Source organism: Elephas maximus, chromosome 7 (genome assembly GCF_024166365.1).
Source record: "Elephas maximus indicus isolate mEleMax1 chromosome 7, mEleMax1 primary haplotype, whole genome shotgun sequence".
Taxonomy (NCBI): Eukaryota; Metazoa; Chordata; class Mammalia; order Proboscidea; family Elephantidae; genus Elephas; species Elephas maximus.
This window is the reverse complement of record NC_064825.1, coordinates 52,556,550-52,578,222: the sequence shown is the minus strand read 5'-3', so window position 1 is coordinate 52,578,222 and position 21,673 is coordinate 52,556,550. Positions and strand designations below refer to the sequence as shown.

Here is a 21,673-nt window from a genome sequence, read left to right as displayed (position 1 = left end):
AGAGACAGGAATAAACAGTAGTGGTGGGTGGGATCAGATTATGCAGAACTTGAATGCCTGCCTTAGGAGTTCAGACCCATGTTTGTGATCTTTCTTACCTTGATCTCTAGTGCTGCACCCAAAACACTTTGTAGTTGAGAATCTTGAGAGGGGCTTGAGAAAATACTCAAGTCAACCCTCTACCCTGGGCTAGCATCCAGATCTTCTCTAAACTGTCTGGCCCAGGTCCTCTGGAAAGGTTGGCTAAATGGGAACCCATGGGCCTAACAGGCACCTGAAAAGCTGGGGATGAAGAGGGAGAAGTCAAAGCCTGGCTGAGAGGAAAGTACCTGGTGTACCAACAGAGGAAGAAAGGTAGTGGTGAGGGTATCTGGGGAGGTGGAGGTATTAAAAAATGACAAAGGCCAGACTTTGGTGAACACTCCCATTGTGTATGTGGACGTGTGTGTATGTGTACTGGGGTGGGGTGAGAGAGGGGTCAAATGAGAGGAGCCACATTCTTCCAAAAGTTGGCTGAATTGATAATCTAAGTTGAGAAGAGGCTGGGCACGAACTGGGTTCAGGCTTCATGGGGTGTGTTTGGAGAGGTAGAGGTACCCACGTATCAGCTAGAAAGGTATAGTGTGGTGGCGGGGGGATGGGGTCCCCAAGGATGTCATGTACCTGAGGTTCTCATCCTGGCTTCTCTTTCAGAGAAGATTCCCAGCCTACTGAGAGCTGCATATAGCTGGGCTGTGCAGTATAAAAACTGCCACAGAGAATGTGGAATTGGATTATGCCTGGGGCCATCTTTCCCCTTTCTCTTCTAATAATGCACCTGGGAGAGAGCTCTTTATAATGCCAGGCAGACTCCACTGCGCAGCTGTCCCTGGTCAATTCTGCCAGACCCAGGGCATGAGTCTGGGGTGGGCTTGATCTGGGCCCCCCATGAAACAGGCGAAATGCCAACCATTAAACAATTACAACTCTGGATATTTCTAATAATATCTGAAGAGAAAAACGGCCAAGCAGATGGAGTCTGACAGAGTGAAAAATGGTAGCAGCTAGGAAGGACTAGGGGAAGGAGGGTCCCAGTATATGTGGCTGGCAGTGTGGCCGAGGACCTCGGCTGGGAGCCCTGAGGGTCCTGCTTAGGCCAGGTACAGACAGAGACCTGGACGGGCCCATCTGGGATGAGGCTGTAAGTGGTGGCACTCTTCCTGTGGACCAGCAAATGCAGCAACTTGTTCTGCTAGTCCTTTATAGTCTATGAAGAACTTCTGTAGACATAATTTCATTTGAGCCTCATTCTGACCCTGTGAGGCAGGCAGGGCACATAACTTGATTCCCATTTTATAAATGAGGAAATATGTGCAAAGAAGTTGGGTAATCTGCTCAAGGTTACACACTCAGCTTTAATTCCAGTTCTGGCTGACTCCTGAGCCTAAACTAGTACTTGAGGAGTTCAGAGAAAGGAGTCAGCTCTCCATTATCACAGCACCTCCTCACACCCTTGCCTCACCCAGAAAAACAGTCTCTCTGTGGTCTCCCAATCTGGCCTCCTCAACCTTTCAACACGTGGCCTCTGGAGACCCCAACCCCTGATGCTCTGCTGGCTGCTGCTTTCAGGACCCTCTGAGCAAACAGCTCAGCCCCTTCCTTGGCTGGCCCCATTTCTGTAAGCTCCACCCAGACTCCTTTGCCTCGCGAAATGCTGTGCTAGTGCCGATGCTCACGCTGCATGTGTCCTTCCCTTACCAGAATGCCTTCTCCTGGCCATGTCTATCACTGCTGGACCATCTTAAAACTACCTGCAACAACTCTTTTTGATGAACTTCACCATACCACACCCATCACCATTTCTTTAACTCACAGAGTCTGTGTTCTCTGGTATGTGCTCATTTGCAGGTTGGTATGGTGGAGAGGGTAGGAGTTACAGGATCTAGTTTGGAGTCCAAGCTCTGCCACTTACTAATTGACTGACTTTCATTAAAACATTTAATCCTTCAGAGCCTCAGTTTCTTCATCTACAAAATGGGAAGAGTCATGCATCCTAAGTCACCCCCACATGAAGATTAAATGAGTTAATGGACACAAAAGCAATTTGTAAGCTGCACAGAGTGGAATAAGAGAAGTAAAAATAATGGTAGTGATAGCAGCAGTGGTGGCAGCCATTAGGCTTCGTATTTTACACATCCCTCTCTCATCCTTATAATAATTTTGAGAAGTAGCCATTATCCCCATTTTACAGAGGAAGAGGCTGAGGCCCAGAAAGGGACAGTATAAGGGGTTTCATTTGCTTCTGCCCTCATATTCAGGGGGAAGGGTGTGCTTCCAATTTCACTGGTGTTTCATGGGAGCAGGTGCTAGGCATTCTATTTCCTGAGAAACCCCACAGACTAGCCCAACACGGGCTAAATGCTTGTTGACTAAATGAGTTAACTTTGGTGCTTCTGGAATCACAAAGGGGGAAGAACAGAGACTTAAACTCCCATTTTACAGAGAACAGTGAGGCCTGGTGGTTACTACTGCCCTTGGGGTGAGGAAGCCTTCCTCTTTCTCCTTAACCTCCTCTCCAGGGGGTCTGAAGCATCTATTCAGCTGTGCCTGGTGTTAGAGAACCTACAAGAGGCCTAAAACAAGGTTTGTGCCTTTGAGATAAATGCTGCTCTGAAAACTGTGAGTTCCAAAAGGAATGGGAGCGCTGGGAGAGGTGCAGGAAGAAGACATTTGTGCCTGACTGGCACTTGGGTCTGAGGATGAAGGGGGAGACCGCCAGGCAGTCAGGGGTATGATGGGACATTCCAGGAAGAAAGATCCAATATGTGCAAAGACTAGAAAAGAGGAAGGAGCTGCCTTCTCCTCCTATCCCAGGCCTTTGCATTGGTCCACCTCAAGGCTCTAGTGGCAGCCTGGGTGGACTGACTCACTCTTCTTGAAAAATTCTAGTGATCTAGTGTGGGAGAATTTTTAACAAACATGTTTGTTTCATGCCTGTGGCATCTCTTAGAGAAACCGGTCCTTCAGAGAGACTCTAATGCTGGGAGTCACCCAAACATCTACCAGCCATTTCCTGTCTATTGCTTACAGGTTTAAGGAACATAGGAAGTACTCAATAAGGGCCTACTGACTGAGTGGATATCGGTGCCTCAGGTTTGGTGGGTCATGGGAGAACAGATGTTTTCTTAGTTTGCAAGGATTATTCTTTCTGTGGCAAACTATTGCTACTGAGTAGTTATCACATCACAAATGCAAAAGATAGATTTTGCTCACCCCTCCCATGTGTTTGCGTGTATGTGTATTGTGGCTAGAAGAGCAACACTATTCCAGAAAAAGGCTGAGATGAGACTCTGTGTTGAGGAAGAATGTCAAAATGGGTTTGGACTTCATTCACTTGAGTTCAACAAAGCTTTACACACCTGTGTGCCCAACCCTGGGAAAACAGCTGAATGACAGGAAGTTCCTAACCTTTGGAGGGAGAAAGACATACAAACATATGAGCTAACTATGTGGTAAGTGCAGTGACAAAGGGTTTTCATATGAAGCCCAGAGAAAGGGCCCTGAATCCAGGTGAAGGACTAGGGCAGGCTTTCTGAACAAGTCCTAGGTCGAGGGTATTTTGGCAGGCAAAGTGGAAGAGCAGAGCAGTCCAGGCAACAAGAGCAGCAGTAGCAAAGGCAGGGAAGCCTGGAAGGACACAGCATGTGGGTGGAACTGCAAGCAGTTTCGTAGGTTAATCACACCACTCTACAACTCAGGGATGACGTGGGTGAATTTCTCAGATCAGAAACCAGGACTCAAAGGAAGGGTCTAGAAAGGTTCAGGGCTTGGGAAGAAGAATATGTTTGGGCTAGTCAGAGAGGGAAGTGAATGAGGTAAGATGGTGTGCACATTGTGTGCCACATGGCTGATGCTGAGATTCCACAACACAGGCCAGACCCCAGTACAGAAGGATGGTTGAAGTGGCAGAGCTTCCCCGAGGGAGTACATAAGACTTCAGAGTCAACTAGGACCAGGTGGAATGGGTGTTGGGACAGGTCTCTGGTCAGTGGGAGCACTAAGGAAGTTGCCAGGTGTGTGCAGCTGACCTGCTGCCCAGGGGAGGCATCTTGGAGCAAGTCAGGGGATGGCATGTCCAATCAAGGGGTCAAAGGTCAAGCAGTATGCTTATGATAATTATCTCAGTATAGTCATATTTCCAGTATGACTGTGAGCTACTAGAGGGTAGGCTCTACAGTTTCTCTTCTTTCCTCAGAGTGCATCATTAAGATGGACATGTGGCCAGATCAAATTAGTTAATTCAACAAACTGCACTAAGCATCTACTTTGAGCAGGGTGCGGTGCCAGGAATTGGGAAAACAAAAACAATTAAGCCATGACCTATGTGCGCAGGGAGTCTGCAGTCTATTGCTCCTGAACTGAGTTGGGCTAAATAAAAACCAGCCAGATTGGGCAGATGAACAGCAGTGGGGTGCGGGAAGTCCAGAAGAAAAGGAACTCCAAGCAGACAGGACAGCGTCAACGTATGCAACAGGAGATAAACCCAGAGTGTGCAGGGAAGCAGAGGCAGCCCGGTGCTGCTTGTGTGTGCCGTGCATGAGGGTGAGCCAGCAGTAGGACCAGGCCTTGTACACCAGGTTGAGGGCAGCAAGGACCACTAAAAGGTTTTAAAACACTCGGATTTGTGTTTTACGAATATCATTCCAGCTGGTGAAAAGACCTGATTACAGTGGAAGGAAAAGAGGCAGGAGACCAGTGATGAGGCCATTGCCATGGTTCAGATGGGGACACTGATGGCCTGAGCTATGGCAGTGGTATTAGGAACAGAGGGGAGAAGCTGGGTTTGAGAACTATTTAAGTGGTAGAATGGTAGAACTCAATACTCGATGGGCTGTCAGGGGTGAAGGAAAGGGAGAGGGGCCAAGGGAATGCCTACATTTCTATTCAGGAGACCAGTGAGTAGTGGTGTTCTCTTCTGAGATAAGAACACAGCAGGAGATAGGTTTGGGGGTAGGGGAGGACTCTAGTTCTGAATGTGTTGAATAGGCAACTGGTTGCCTTTCTGAGGAGGATGGTGGGGCATAGGGGCTGCTGAGCTCCTGGGCAGTCAGCTTCACAAGGCAGTCATCCTCTCTACTGCCTGTGATCAACAGCAGCTCTGGATTCTGGAAGGACTACCTCACTTTCAGTGCCAAGGCTCCGGTGTGTGATATTTAAGTTGGCTCTCCTTTGGCTCCATGACCCTAGGCAGACCAGAGAGGCCATGGGGCCTGGGCCGTGGGGTTGGTGCTTTATCTCCTCCATTTGTAAGGCAGTAACTGTGCACCAGCCTTGCTGAGAAGCCCTGCAGCTGGGGATCACACTGATAAATTCACTGTATTACTTTGCACAAATCAATATCCCAGCACTTACCAGGGGTTGATGTGACCGAAATTGGTTTCAGCCAATTCGTGAGGGTAATAAATGGCCATTTATCAAATCAATTCATTCTGCGGCACTTCTCTGGCTGCCCATCCTCATGGTACCCATGGGGTGCCAGGCTCCATCCAGCCAGCGCACATGTGACAGTATCCTAGAGGTCCCAGGGAGGCCTGGCCTACCCTCTCGATCAGCCTCACTTTCCTGTATTTGCGTCAGTTTTGAGGTCCTAAGGTATTGGGTGCTGCCTGCCTCCTCATACTTTTCCTGGGCTGGTAGCTACAGTCAGCAGGCTGCCTTACGCACTGATGCTTGGGTCTAGAAGCCTCTGAGAGCTGGTTACAAAGGCTGGACATGACTCTGAACATAATCAGTGTGATCCCCACCTGCAGGGCTTCTGGCAAGGTGGGCACACAGCTACCACCTTACAAATGGAGGAGATAAAACACACCAACTCCACAGCCCCATGGCCTGTCTTTCCAAGGATGACTACAGCCATAATAGGGTCAAGCTGAATGCCACAGGATAAGGAGTATGGCCCTCCTGGGCAGCCATTTACCTCTGGCAGAGTTCAGGAGACAGAATGGAAGCTTCGGGTAGAAGGAAGTGCTCAGGGCAGACACTCAGACAGCCCTTGGGAGGTGGGGCATGGAACCATCTACTCTTGCTCTGGGTCAACTGTAAGGAGTGACAAGATGGGTGGTACATTCAGAGGTCAGTGGAGGTCCAGGGGAAGAGGCAAGCCTGGGGCTGGAATTAAGGATCAGTCCCAGGCTGAAGGACATAACTGTAGGCTTGACCTGAAGAACACAGTGCCCAGCCCTAGACTGTGAGCACCTTGAGGACAGGGACTAGGTTTTATTCATTGCTGTCTGGCGCATACTGGAAAGAGCACGTGCTTTTATAGTCAGACGGTCCCAGATTTGGCTCCCCATTACACAAGTGAGTAAAGTGATGCTCAGAGAAGCTAAGTGACTAGCCTCAAGCTGCGCAGCTAATAAGTGGGCAGACCTGCTGTTTGAGCCCAAGTTGATCTAATTCTTTCCATCTCGATGCTCTCTCCCACACCTGCTTCTGGGGAGCTTCACATCTTATGGGCTTGAGAAGCTGGTGAGAAATAGGTCAGACATGAGCATGCAGTCTGCTGGGAAAGGGTTGTTTAAGAACCCAGGGAAAACACTATAATAGCAGGTGCAATCCTGGCCCATGTGGACATGAGAGTCCAGCAGAGACACTTCCTTAGACCTCTGCTCAGGTAATCTGTCTCTCACATGGGCTCCTCCTTCTCTCTCTCCAACCCAAGGGGACTCCCAGAGTCTCCCCTCCCTCCACCTCAGACCAGGCCGTAGCTGTCTCAGTGAGGGGTTGCCACCTCCTAGGTGGACCCAAAAGGACAGCCTCATGTGGTTTGGCCTGAGCAGTGGGGCCTTGTGCATTCAAAAAAGCTCTACCCAGCTTCTGTGTGTGTGTCTGCAGGCAGCCTTCTGACCTCTAGCTGGCCAGGCGGCTCTGGTCTATGGGCTCCTTTTATCTGTTGATGGGGTCAGGTCCCTGAAGAGGGGCTCACAACTCCCATGGAGTCCTCCTGGTCTGTGAAGATGATGATTAGGCTGGGCCCAGTGTGCCTTCATTTTTTAATTACTCTTCTAACTGGTATCCTAGGGCTGACAATGCCACCCTTGAATGTCCCAGAGGGGCAGCCACAGTTTCAGCCGGGTGGCTCTTTGTATCGGTGAGCTGAACTGGTACTGTCCTTGGCACTCACAGACCATCTTGTGGGACTGGGTGCTTAGAGAAAACAGGTGAGAACATATAAAGGGGGCTGACTGAGACATCCCAGGGGAGTGGTTTTTAAACCTTAGTGGAGTGCCAGAATTGCCTGGAGGGCTGAGCCTCACCCCCGCAGAGTTTATGATTCCATAGGTCTCGGGTAAGGCCTGAAACTCTGCATTTCTAACAAGTTCCCGGAAGATGTTGACGCTGCTGGTCTGGGGACTATGCTTTGAGTACCACTGCCTTAGGGGATACCCCCTTGTGTAAGCCTGGCATTTGGTTCCTTTTCCCTCCCCCCACCTGTCTGAAATCATCCCCAGGGAGTTATGCACCTGAGTCAGAGTTCAGCAGAACCCTGGTTTTATATATTAATCCAGTGGGGTTTGCAGAGGAAGAGGGGCCATTAGATTAGGGTTACACCAGAGTCTGGCTCCCAGGGGTTAGAGTATGGGACACAAGAACTTCAGGGGTAGAGAAGAGGACACTCCTGAGTTGTTCAGGGTGTTTTTTTCTAAAACTGGGCCTGCTGCTGACAAACTATACTGAAGAGTCCTGGCTGGGAGACAGAAAATATGGGTTCTAGTTCTAGTTCAGCTGCTACCTTGCTAGTGACCACAGGCAAACTTTTACCCCTCTCTGGGTCTGTTTTTACATCTGAAAAGAGGGGTGTGGGGTAGGGGCAGTAGACCAGATGAAGGTAAGATCTATATTCTAAGCATAGGAAAGCAACCTTGAACAAATTACTTGACTGCTCTATATCTCAGTTTCTTCATCTGTAAAATGGGGACTTAATGTTACTGACTTCATAGAGTTGCTATAAGGACTAAATGACACAACATGTGTAAAGAGCTTACAACAATGCCTGGCTTATAGAATGTTCCTAACAAACCTTAACTTTTACTATTATTAACCACCTCTTTTCACAGTTTGGTGGCAGCAGGATATACACCTTATTACAGCAGACCCTGAGGCCATGTGCTACCCTGCCCTTTGTGGTGCTGGCTAGTGTCCCACATACTCACCGGCACCCACTGTGGCTATGGCATTCTCCTGGCCAATGATGTGTTCTTTCAGCCGCTGCTCCAGAGGGAAGCGGCGTCGTTCCTCAGCCTCACGCTTCCGCTGCTTCTCCTGGTACTGTGGGGAGAGATGGAAGGTGGCTTAGGAGCTCTGGGTACTGTAGGACCCTAGTTTCACCCCTTCCTCCAAATCAGGGGAAGAAACACTGGTCTGGATCTCCAGCGGTTCCTGCTGCACAGCTCTAGCTCATGAGCACTGGAGCTGGCCCTGTTCTTTCCACCTCTCCCCTGGTCCTGGCCCTCACATCATCTCCTCACCTCAGGTGGCTATTGCTCAGGGCTCTTCCTCACCCTGCTTAATTGCTACTAAGATAAGTACTGCTAGTAGATTAACTCTTGGCTCAGAAGTCTGACAGAAGACCTGGGTTCAAGTCCCAGCCTTTTCACTCACAAGATATGACCTGGAGCAAGTTACTTCACCTTAGTTTCCTTATCTGTAAATTGGGGATTAAATATAGTTACTCAAATAATGTGCCTACATGCAGTAAGTTCTTAATAAATGTAAGTTCCTTTCCATTTCCTCTGTTAAATAATTTATTTTATTTTTATTGTTGTTGTTGAGACTATAGACAGCAGAATATATACCAATTCAACAATTTCTACAGTGACATTGATTACATTCTTCAAGTTGTGCATCCATTCATACCTTCCTTTTTTGAGTTGTTCCTCCCTCATTAACATAAACTCATTGGCCTCCAAGTTTCCTATCTAATGTTTTGAGTTGCTGTTGTCAGTTTGATTCCATATAGATAAATCTTAAAAGCGCAAAATGCTCAAGGCAGACATTCTTTATTAGTTAAGTTAAACCATGAGCTAAACTATCAAACAATTACTCAGCAATTGCTGTGTGCTTGGTCCTGAGCATGGCCATGTTGGAAGGGTGGGGCGTGGGATAAGGAGGATGACTGTGCCCTGTCCCTGGGAGGCTTTAGTCAATGCTGCTTCTGACCCTGGGCTTGGCCCACCTCAAGAAAGACACAATGAGGTCTGAGCTTGGTCATGCCCTGAGGGAGAAGATAGGAAGGAGAGCCAGGTCTTGCCCTCAGCGAGCAGGCAGGGGAGGCAGGGTCTGTACATAAATAGTTCTTGGGTAGAATCAACCATTTTTCTCATGATTCCAAAGCATGACAGCCTATCTCTAGCAGTGTGCCTATCACTAAAAAAACTACCTGAAAACAAGTTTGTTTGCATTTGTGAATCTGCTCCCTGAGGACAGGCACTGTCTTTTACATACAACTGTTTCCAGCACAGGTCCTGGCACAGTGGAGGCCATCTGGTGAATGCTTGCAAAAATGAATTTGATGACAGAAACAAGGAGGAGAGAATTAACAGCTATGCTGGGTAGTGTAGGAGTACAGAGAAAAGGATAAGGAGTGGAACATTTTTGGGGAAGCTTTCTGGGGGCTGGGTGGCTTTAAGAAGCCAGAAGTCTAGACTAGGTTGGAGCTATGGCACTATCTGGAGAATGGGCAGGGAGGGGTGAGTTTGTAGGCCTGAGGATAAAGCACTTATGACGGGGAGAGGAAGCAGCTCTTGAAGACCCAGGTCTTCATGAGGTTCCTTTCCTCTAAGACCTTTGTAATACTGACATCTTTCTAGACAGAGAGCTGCCAAGGTAAGGCCCTGTCAGAAAAGTTGTGACTGCAGATTGCTCTTGCGGGCAGAGTGGATGAAAAATACCTGCTGCTTGGGCAGTGTTTTCCTGTTATGGTACTGACCTTGACAGAAGTTAAAAAAAATAAATAGCAAACAATCCAATTTTGGCTGTTGCCATCAGTCTGTAACTGAAAGCTCCCATCAGTCCTGGGGCTTCATATGGAGCAATAAGTCGGCACCGATCCCAGTGGAGCAACGCTTGCCGGTTAGAATCCAGAGTGTCACTGTGCAGCCCCCTCAGGCGCGACATACATCACCTAGCTCTGGCGACTCCAGCCATATATCTGCCTCCTCCTCCCAGCCACCCACCCTCTCTCAAGCACTGGGGTCCACTGGGCTGGGAGACACACACATATCAGCTGGTGCAGTGCTGGCTGGTGGCCTGATTGGTTTGCAGTTGGACAGGCCAGGGAAGGAGCTTGAAAGGACAGAAGCTGGCCTCCGAGGGTTTGTTGGGTTGCTCTCTTTACTCTCCCTCAAGGATGGGTCTCAAAGCGCTCCCGCTTCTGGCCCTTTGCTCACACTGCTGCCCCATTACAAAAGGCTTCTGTATTCCCACCTGCATCCAGGTGCCCTGATGATCTCAGCTTAAATATATTGTCTAAGAAGCCTTTTTTAAGGCTTCTTGCCTGCCCCTGGTCTCTGGGATCTCTGGTGCACTTACTGAACTGCCTATTTGTCTCTCCTAACTCAACCACAAGGTCCTTAGTTACAAAGCCCATGTTTTAGTGATGCCCATAGCTCCAGCATCTAGCACAGGGCTTGGCTCACAGGAGTCAATATAGGTTGCCAACTGAGTAATGGTAAATACCTTTGTGGAACAGCTGCTAAGTGCCAGGCATTTTATACACAGTATAGGCAGTGTCTGGGTTACAAACATCTGACTTATGTACGTACGACCCGTAGTTACAAACCAACCCCCGTAAAGACTATTATATTAAAAATTCGAGGTACATACAATGGTTCGCAATAATAAACAGGCTGTACTTACTACAGGTAGTCCCCAGGTTATGAATGAGGTCCATTCGTAACTGTCTTCAAGTCTTTAAGTTGAATTTGTAGGTAAGTTGGAACAGGTGCATGCAGTGCTTATTTAGCTTTACTTCAGTGCAAGAAAAGGCTTGAAGCCTTTTCAATGATTTAAAAGCTGCAGTGGGTTTGTTGTTTATGTGCAGCAAGTGAAGGTGCTTGTCATGAAGAATATGTTGTGAGTAGGGGTTGGTTCAACTGTTTCAAAGGAGGACAAATTTACATAACATTAAAGGGCAAAGTACCAGTTGGCTGAAGTTGGACATTTGTAACGCGGGAACTGCCTGTACTATATTATTATGTTAAAGATGTATCTGGAAGTGTTTCTTCAATGTTTTTTATGCACAAAAATGTACACTATATATTAAGAAAAACATTTGACTAACTGACGTTAGATATAAACCGTACCCAACTATTCTGACTTATGGAAAAACTTAACTTTAAGACAGACTTAGGAATGGAACTCGCTCATACCTGGGGACTGCCTGTATCTCATTTAACCTTTACAGTCATTCCCTACCTGAAGTCTGGCTTTTCTTTTGGCTCATAGAAAAGCAAGGTGGTATGGCAGAAAGAGTATAGCTCTGATTCAGACAGACTTAAAACCTCACCTCATCCACTTGAGAGCTAGGTAACACGGGGTAAGTTAATTTGCCTCCCTGAACCTTAGGTTCCCTCATTTGTAACATGGGATAATACTTGCACCTATCCTGAAGGATTCTTGTAGGATGCTGAGGAGGATTAATGAGATAATATATAAAGTACTTAGGCGGGTCTCTGGCACATAGCCAAGTGTATATATGTAGAATAAATTGTAGTTGGAGTAACTCAAGAGGCTCACACAGTACCTGGCCCTTATTAGGCCTTTGCTAAATGTTAGTTCCCCTCTTTTTTCACTGAATTCTAATAACTGACTGTTTACCTCAGTGCTTTTTTAGGGAGGAGGGTACTGGAACCCTTTTAATTAATTTAGTCTTCTCTGTGCCACTCCATAAATAACAAGAAGAGTTGCTCTGGTTCAAGCAGAAGCCGGAAGCCAAGCCTGCTTGGGTCCCCCCACCCCCTGCCCTAGAAGAGACTCATGAGGGTCCTTTCTCTAGGAACCCTAGACCTGCAGTGCATAGTCTCAACACTAAGCAGGTCCTAGGGATTCCTCTAATGCCTGGGGCAACTTATCTCTGGCTGTTAGTTTTTCCTACATGGTAGAGAATTCTACCTCTAGCTACTTTCCATCCATTGGTCTGTGGGACCACATAAAACCTATCTTTTTCCTTTGCCCCAGCAAAGCCTAATATGACTTTCACTCCACATTATTGACTTGGGTATGACCACTGTGGTCTCCCTACATCTTCTCCAGGGTAAACCTTTCTAGTCCCTAAACTCTTCTTCAAAGTCATGATTTTAGGTTGTCTTAAAATTCTTGTTATTTACTTGGGCAAGGGTGAAGGGTCCTTGACTTCTATGGGGGTAAGGGTGAGGGAAAGGTTCTCAGGAGCTTTTTAGATGGTTCAGAAAAGGGTCAAACTATCGCCTACATCTCTGAGTATACTGATTCTCCCCTAGCCTGGAACCCCAAATGGTATTTGGAAAACCTCTGAAAATGGATCAGACTTCTTGATAAAAATGTACAGGAAACAAGATTAAACTAGGTAGAATGTCACTGCTTCATGCTCTTTTCCCATTGCTAAATGGAGTTTGTGTCAAAAAATGTGTTAAATGAATCAATGACTTTTTAAGGTATACGCCATGAGCCCAGCCTTGTGAAAGGCTAGCTAGTGGAGAAACCTAGAGAAGGAAAACACTTGCCTGTATATATTCAATTTGGGGGAGAGGAGAGAGAAGGATGGGAGCAGACTACTACTGTTCCTCTGTCTTTGAGGAGATGGGGAGGAAGGCTATGGGGATGGAGGTCAAGGCTTTGCCTAACTCTGGCTGGACTCTACAAGAGGGGAAGACAGGGCAGGTGACCCAGCTAGCTGAAGTATAGGGCTCTGGCAAAGAGACACTAGGAAGGAGCCACCCCAGAGAGCAGGCATGGGGGAGTGATCATCTTCTTAATAACAGCCACATGCAATTAGCTTCAGAAGTCCTCACCTGGAGCTGGCAGCCACCAGCTCCCCATGCTGCGTCTCAGCTGGATAATCGTGGATACTGGTTTCCATCAGTCTTGATTTAATATGGCACCCCTCCTGGCTGTGAGTGCATTTACAGGAAAGGGCTGGGAGGCCAAGGCAAAGCCCAGCTGGGTTTGCTCAGAGGTGAGTGGCTTTGTGGGGGAGGGTTACAGGGAGAAGGGGTATGGCAGGCATCCCTACTGTTGGTCATCCCTCAGAGGACAGGTCTGACAAACCTGGCATCGTGTTCACTGGGAAGGCAGCTGGGGTGGGAGTAGGGGTGATGGGTAGTCAGAATGAGACCATGGGCAAGAATGGACAGGTATAGAGGGGGAAGAAAAACAATGCCAAGCTCCCCAAGAGAGCATGGGGGGAGGGGGTTGGACCTACAGAGTCTACCTCACAGCTCACAGACTCAGATATGCCCATATTTTTGACCCCTCTGACTCAGACCCTAATTCACTTCACAGCTGGACCTTCTACCATGCTCTGAAGTTGGTGATGACAGAAGAGCTTAGGGGGGTCCAACAAAGGAACATGGGGATACAGAACAGATGGGAAGAGGAGACTGGGGATGAGAGAGGCACCCAAGTGACTTGAAAGTCTCTTGAACTAGCCCATAAAGTACATGTCCCTGTAAAGGAAGGCTGGTGCAGAGCAGGTGTCAGCCCATCAGAGTTGACGACCACTAGGTCAGCATTCCGGATTCCATTCTCCTCTCTTCCAGTCCATCCTCCTTTTGCTGCCACAGCTATCTTTTTAACATGTAAATCTGATCATGCTATTCCTGCAAATAACTGGGTTGATTCAGAGACAAGACTGGTGAGAAAAGGCTAAGAGGGGCAAGAATGGCTGCAGTGATGGACCAAGGCATCTAAGTCAGAATGGGAAGGAGACATAAGAGGCCTGATGAAGGGATCAGGGCTGGAGTGCTCAGCGAGACTGAAGAATGAGTGTAGAGGGAATCAGCAAGTTAGCAATGATTTAATGGGAAGTTATGATCAGATCAGTGACTTTTACAATTTCATAGTGTCCAGGTGATAACAAGGGCCTGGTATGTGGCCATGTTGAGTGGAGGGGAGGCCCCTGGAATGAAGGGCAGATTTGGGGTGGAGAAAATGACACAAAGTGCATGTTATCAGGTGTAAGTAACAGTGAGGAGGAATGAGCAAGAGAGCCAGGTGTTAAGAGCAGCAGTTTTATTTGAATCGAGATAATGGTTTGAAAGCGGCAGTGAAGAGCAAGGATGCAGACTCTTTTCTCAACCCTAAAGGCCTTAAGGGTGTGGGAGAACGCGCAGTGAGCACAGACAGGAGGGGCTGCAGGGCAAGTGGGGTGTCTAGGAAGAAGTACAACCAGAATGCTCCTTAGAAGCAAGGATGGTGAGATTGTGTCTTACATACTTTGGACATGTTGTCAGGAGGGATCAGATCCTGAAGAAGGACATCATGCTTGGTACAGTACAGGGTCAGCAGAAAAGAGGAAGAATCAATGGGATGAATTGACAGAGTGGCTGCAACAATGGGCTCAAGCATAACAACGATTGTAAGCATGGCGCAGGCCTGGGCAGTGTTTTGTTCTATGGTACATAGGGTTGCTATGAGTCAGAACCGACTTGACGGCACCTAACGACAACAACAGGGAAGGCAGGTTTTCGCTGAGGTTGGAGGTGGAAGTAGTGTCTGGTAAGAGGCTGAGGAGGGGGTGATTTTGTCACTTACTGGGATTCTGGAGGCACAGGGGAGAGGGTTCAGACAGTAAGGGAGCAGATGTGGAAGTATGAGGATAAGCGTAAGGGAAGAAAGATGACCGTATCTTAGATACTATCTAAGAATGATAGGAAAGGGGTGGCAGCAGGAAAGTTGCCTGGCAGCAAGGTCCAAGAGAATTAGACCTGGCAATTAAAAAACTCAGCCTGAATTGGACTGAATGCATTTCAGTTCAATCTGGTCCACACGAGCTGGCCAGCAAGAGGCTTAACTGGCTTGTGGGATTTTTACTATATGTTGAAAATAGTAGATCCTGCAGTCTCCTATTCATCTCCTGCATGTTTTCATTCCTGCCTCTGTACCTTTGCTTATGCAGTTCCCACTCCTGGAATGCACTCTCTCTTCAGTCTGCTTCTGTAAGTGAATGGCAACATCATCTGTCCATTCGCACAAGTCAAAAATGTAGAAGTCACCTTGACCTCTCTCTCCCTCAGCCTCATCCAATTTATTACCAAAACCTATCAATTCTATCTACAGACTACCTCTTGTAGTCATCCATTTTTCTCCATATCCCTCTTCTCCACCACCACCAGAGAACCAGCTACCATCATCTCACACCTATACTAAAGCAATCAGCTCTGTACTGCTCTCTCTACATTCATCTGACCCACTCTTATCCCCACATAGCAGTCAGATCGATTGTTTCAAAATTCAAATTTCATCACATCACCTATTTACTTAAAACAATTTATGACTCCTCACTGCTCTTAAGGGCAAAGCTTCACTCTCATCTCACCTTGCTCTCCCTCTTTATCTGCAAGTTCTAGCCATACTAGTTTTTTTCTTCAGATTTGTTGAACTCTCTACTACCACAGGGCCTTTTCACATGCTAGCACCTTGGTCTACAATGCTCTTCCCCATCCCTCAGCTCTAGTTAAATCACCTCCTCAGGGAGTCTTCTCTGAGCACTCTGGCCAGGTCAAGAACCATTTCATAGGCTCCCACGGCACTGTTAAAAGAGCCCTGGTGGTGCAATGGTTAAGTGCTTGACTGCTAACTGAAAGGCAGGCAGTTTGAATCAACCAGCCGCTCTACGAGAGAAAAGAGCTCGTGATCTGCTCTTAAAGATTTAGAGCCTAAGAAATCCTATGGGGGTAGTTTCTGCCCTATAGGGTTTCTATGAGTTGGAATCAACTCAACGGCACACAACACAACAGCACCATCCATCTCTCCTTTATAGCTATATATGATACATTCACATGAGGATTACTGCATTAATGCCTATCTTTCCCACTAAACTGCATGCGTGCCAAGAGGTCAAGCCAGTGGATATTGCCAGTCACCACTGTCTGCTTGTGCCCAGCTTAGTGGGTACTCAGTATCCTAACTGAGGTTCCACTTAAGTCTCTTCTAGGAAGTTTTTTCTAATAACTCCAACACTGCTGATTTCTACTTCTCTGGGCCTCATCTGTAGTGTAGAAACTATATGGTTTTGCCTTTGGTTCTATCCATTTATCCTAAATAAATCATTATGTAGCCCTATGCTAATACACCTACTCACTTATCAACTATCTTGTTATCTGACATTTCGCATTTATGACCATAGTAAAAAATCTGTTTTGTGCATTAACAATGTATATCTGGTAGTAATGAATGCTGATGTGCGAGGCAAGAGTAACGCTGGCTGTGATGGTTACGGTTATGTGTCAACTTGGCTAGGCCATGATTCTCAGTGGTTCGACAGTTATATAATGATGTAATTCGGTAGTTATGTAATAATGTAGTCATCCTCCATTTTGGGATCTGATGCAGTCATCCTCCATTTTGCATAACTCTGATTTTCATATAATGACCTGATCTCTGGAACCTAACCATGTCAATAAGTGAGGAGTGGGTGTAGTAAGGATATAAAATTTGTGTTTTAGTTCTCATCTCCCTAAATAGACTCTAAACTCCCAGATCGGGAACAGGTATTTTCTTATCTTCAGGGAGAAGGTGTTGCAGTGGTGAAAAGTGCTGGCAGGCTCTGAAGTCAGAGTGTAAGGATCAGTGTTCTGTCTCTAGTACTTGCTATTAGTGGAACCTTGCTTCAGTTTACTTAATCTTTGTACGATGGGGATGATAACACTATCAACTTCATGGGGTGTTTGAGGATTCAAATAAAATCCCAAACCAAACCGATTAGTGTTGAGCTGATTCTGACTCATGGAGACACCACGTGTTATACAGTAGAACTGCTCCATAGAATTTTGATGGCTGTGATCTTTTGGAAGCAGGTCATTAGGACTTTCTTCTATGGTGCTCCTGGGTGGGTTGAACCAAGGCCTCTAACCTGTTTGGTCTGGTTTGAACCCCTGCTGAGAATTTACATTTCTAACAGTTCCCAGGCAATGCTAATGTTGCTGGTTAAGGATCAGTTCTGAGAACCAATAGTAAAGCAGCAGTTCTCAAAATTTATCATACATAAGAATCACTGGGGGATCTGGTTAAAATGTAGATTTTGATTCAGTATATCTAGGGTGGAAATGCAAATTCTCAGCAGGGGTTCTAACTGAAATGAACCAGTTCGAATCCTTGGTTTGAACTGCCAACCTTTAGGTTAATAGTCCCAGATAAACAGAAATTAAGGGAATTTGTAAAAACCAGATCATCCTTATAAGAAATATTAAAGGGAGTCCTTCGGATAGAGGCCCAATGACTTAGACAACAATCTGAGAGCAAGCCACATGACGGCATCTCTAAGATGCCAACACAGACAAAGAAATACAAAAAGTAAAATAAAGCTACAGAGCCAAAAACAGGGAACCAGAGATCTCAATCTGAAATCAACAACTTTAAAACAAAAAGGGGGAACAAATGGTATAGTCACAGAATTTCCATATGGAGAAGAAGTCAAGGTGATATCTAAAAATAACAGACTGTTTTAAACATAGGATGACCAAGGTAAGCCTCACGGTAACCACAAAGAAAATTAATAAACCTACTTACCAAAATAAAGAAAATAAAAAAGACCCAGAAAACAAAATTGACAAAAATGAAGGCAATGAAAAGATAATCCATAAACAAAAATAACTCAGCATAGAAAATTAAGCAGACCGAAGAAACTGTCAACACTATAGACATACACACACGCACACACAAAAGGATAACAAAATGACAGCAGTAAATTCATATCTATCGATAATCACACTGAATGAAATGGGTTAAATGCACCAGTAAAGAGACAGAGATTGGCAGAAAAAAACATAACCCATCGATATACTGCCTATAAGAGACATACCTTAGACCTAAAGACATAAAAAGGTTAAAAATCAAAGGATGTAAAAAAATACAACAAGCAAAAACAGTAAGCAAAAAAGAGCAGGAGTGGCAATATTAATCTCTGATAAAATAGGCTTTAAATCAAACTCCATTGTAAGAGACAAGGAAGGACATTATACAATGATTAATGGATCAATTCATCAAGAGGACATAACCATAATACATATCTATGCACCCAATGAGAGCGATCCAAAATACATAAAACAAACCCTGACAGAAATGAGAAGAGAAATAGATAGTTCTACAGAAACAGGAGACTTTAACATACCATTTTTGACAATGGACAGAACAACTAGAAAGAAACTCAACAAAGATACAGAAGATCAAGATAACACAATCAACCAGCTTGACCTCATAGACATATAGAGTACTCCACCCAACAGCAGCACTGTACAAATTCTTCTCCAATGCACATGGATCACTCTAGAATAGACCACATCCGAGGCCACAAATCAAGCCTCAACAAATTAAAAAACAACTGGGTAATAGAAGAAATTAAAAATGAAATAAAAAAATTCCTAGGATCAAAAGAGAATGAAAATACAACATACCAAAATCTTTGGGACTCAGCAAAAGCAGTGCTCAGAGGCCAATTTACAGCAATAAATATACACATTGAAAAAAGAAGAAAGGGCCAAAATCAATGCCTTAGCCCTACAACTCAGACAAACAGAAGGAGTAGCAAAAGAAGCCTGGAGCTGCCAGAAGAAATAAAATAATAAAGATCAGAGCAGAAATAAATGAAACAAAACAGAAAAACAATTGAAACAATCAATGAGACTAGAAACTGTTTCTCTGAAAGGATGAATTAAATTGACAAACCACTGGCCACAACGAAAAAAGAAAAAAAGAAGATGCAAACAACCCAAACAAGAAATGAGATGGGCGACATCGCAATAAAAATTATAACAGAATGCTACGAAAAATTATACTCCAACAAATTTGAAAACCTAGAGGAAATGGTGACGCAGTGGTTAAAGTGCTTGGCTGCCACTAATGGTCTGCAGTTTGAACCTACCAGCCTCTCTGCAGTAGAAAGATGTGACAGTCTGCTTCCATTAAGATTTACAGCCTTGGAAACCCTATGGGGCAGTTCTACGCTGTCATATAGGTTGCTATGAGTCAGAATTGACTCGATGGCAGTGGATTTTAGAGGAAACGCACAAATATCAAGAAACACGCTACCTACCGAAACTAACATAAACTGAGGTAGGAAATCTGAACAGCCAACAACAAAAGAAGAAATTGAAAAGGCCATTAAAAAACAAATAAACAAACAAAAGACTACTAACAACACAAAAAAAGCCCTGCTCACTGGAGAATTCTACCAAATATTCAGAGATGACACTGATACTACTCAAACTATTCCAGAGCATAGAAAAGGAAGGAAAACTCTCGAGTTCATTCTATGAAGCCTGTATAACCCTGATAACAAAGCTAGGCAAAGACACCACTAAAAAAGAAAATTATAGACCAATATCCCTCATGAATGTTGATGCAAAAATTCTCAACAAAATTCTAGCCAACAGAATTCAACAACGTATCAAAAAAATAATACATCACGACTAAGTAGGATTCATACCAGGTATGCAAAGATGGTTCAACATTAGAAAATCAATGTAATCCACCACATAGATAAAACAAAGGAAAAGAATCACATGATCATCTAAACCAATGCAGAAAAGGCATTCAATAAAGTTCAACACCCATTCCTGATAAAAACTCTAACCAAAATACAAATACAAGGGAAATCACTCAATATAATTAAGGGCATATACACAAAACCAAGAGCCAACGTTATTCTCAATGGAGAGAGACTGAAAGCATTCCCCCTGAGAATACGAACCAGCCAAAGATGCCCTTTACCGCCACTCTTATTCAACATTGTACTGAAGTCCTAGCTACAGCAATAAGACAAGAAAGCAAAATAAGCGGCATCCAAATTAGTAAGGAAGAAGTAAAACTATCCTTATTTGCAGATGATATGATCCTATACACTGAAAATCTCAGGGAATCCACAAGAAAGCTACTAGAACTAATGCAAGAATGCAGCAAAGTGGCAGAGTACAAGATCAACATTGCAAAAATGAGTCAGATTCCTCTACACTAAGAGAGCCCTGAAAAGGAAATCAGGAAAACAATACCATTTACAATAGCCCCCCAAAAGATAAAATACTTAGGAATAATGGGATAAAAAAGACTTATACAAAGACAATTATAAAACACTACTGCAAAAAACCAAAAGATCTTCATAAATGGAAAAACGTAACATATTCATGGATAGGAAGACTTAACATGAAACTGTCAGTACTACCAAAGGCAATCTACAGATACAATACAATCCTGATCCAAATTCCAACAACATTATTTAATGAGATAGAAAAACTAATCACCAACTTTATATGGAAAGGGAGGACTCCCTGGGTAAGTAAAATATTACTGAAAAAGAAGGATAAAGTAGGAGGTCTTATCTCAGAACCTACTGTATAGCTATGGTAGTCAAAACAGCCTGGAACTGGTACAATGACAGACACATAGACCAATGAACAGAATTGAGAACCCAGAAATAAATCCATCCACCTACGGGCACCTGATCTTTGACAAAGGGTTAAGTCCATTAAATGGGCTTTAAAAAATCCGTTAAGAAGTCTCTTCAAAAATAGTGCTGGTAAAACTGGATATTCATTTGCAGAAAAACAAAACAGAAATCCATACCTCACTCCATACACAAAAACTAATTCAAAGTGGATGAAAGACCAAAACCTAAAACTATAAAGTTCATGAAAGAAAACACAGGAACTACACTAGGGGCCCTAATTTATGGCATAAATAGAATATAAAGCATAACTAAAAATGCACAAACTGCAGAAGATAAAGTAGATAACTGAGACCTCGTAAAAATTAAATACTTAAGCTCATCAAAAAACTTTTCCATGAGATAAAGAGAACCTACAGATGGGGAAAAAAATTTTGGCAAAGACATATCTGATAGAGGTTAAACTGCTAAAATTTACAGAAAACTTCAACAACTCAACAATAAAAAGACAAGCAACCCAATCACAAAATGAGCAAAGGACATGAACAGATACTTCACCAAAGAGGACATTCAGGTGGCCAACAAATACATGAAAAGATGCTTGTGATCATTAGCTATTAGAGAGATGCAAACCAAAACCACAATGAGATACCATCTCACCCCTGCAAGAATGGCCAAAAAAAACAAACCCAGCGCCACTGAGTCAATTCTGACTCATAGCGACCCTATAGGACAGAGTAGAACTGCCCCATAGAGTTTCCAAGGAGTGCCTGGCGGATTCGAACTGCCGACCCTTTGGTTAGCAGCCATAGCACTTAACCACTATGCCACCGGGGTTTTTTGATCAGTGCAAGAATGGCACTGATCAAAAATTCAGAAAATAATAAATGCTGGTAAGGTTGTGGGGAGACTGGTGCTCTCAAACACTGCTGGTGGGAATGTAAAATGATACAACCACTGTGGAAAACAATATGTACTTCCTTAAAAAGCTAGAAATAGAAATACCATATGATCCAGCAATCCCACTCCTAGGAATATACCCTAGAGAAACAAGAGTCG

General features: G+C 44.9%; 1 protein-coding gene across 2 annotated transcripts in view; it reads right to left on the bottom strand.

Moving 5' to 3' along the window:
* Window positions 1-21,673, bottom strand: part of CLPB (caseinolytic mitochondrial matrix peptidase chaperone subunit B) — a 181,537-nt gene that overhangs the window by 26,022 nt on the left and 133,842 nt on the right. For both annotated transcript variants that reach the window (XM_049889949.1, XM_049889948.1), the window contains one exon: window positions 8,193-8,307. In XM_049889949.1, coding sequence (XP_049745906.1) covers window positions 8,193-8,307 — 115 coding nt within the window. The remainder of the gene's footprint in view (window positions 1-8,192; window positions 8,308-21,673) is intronic.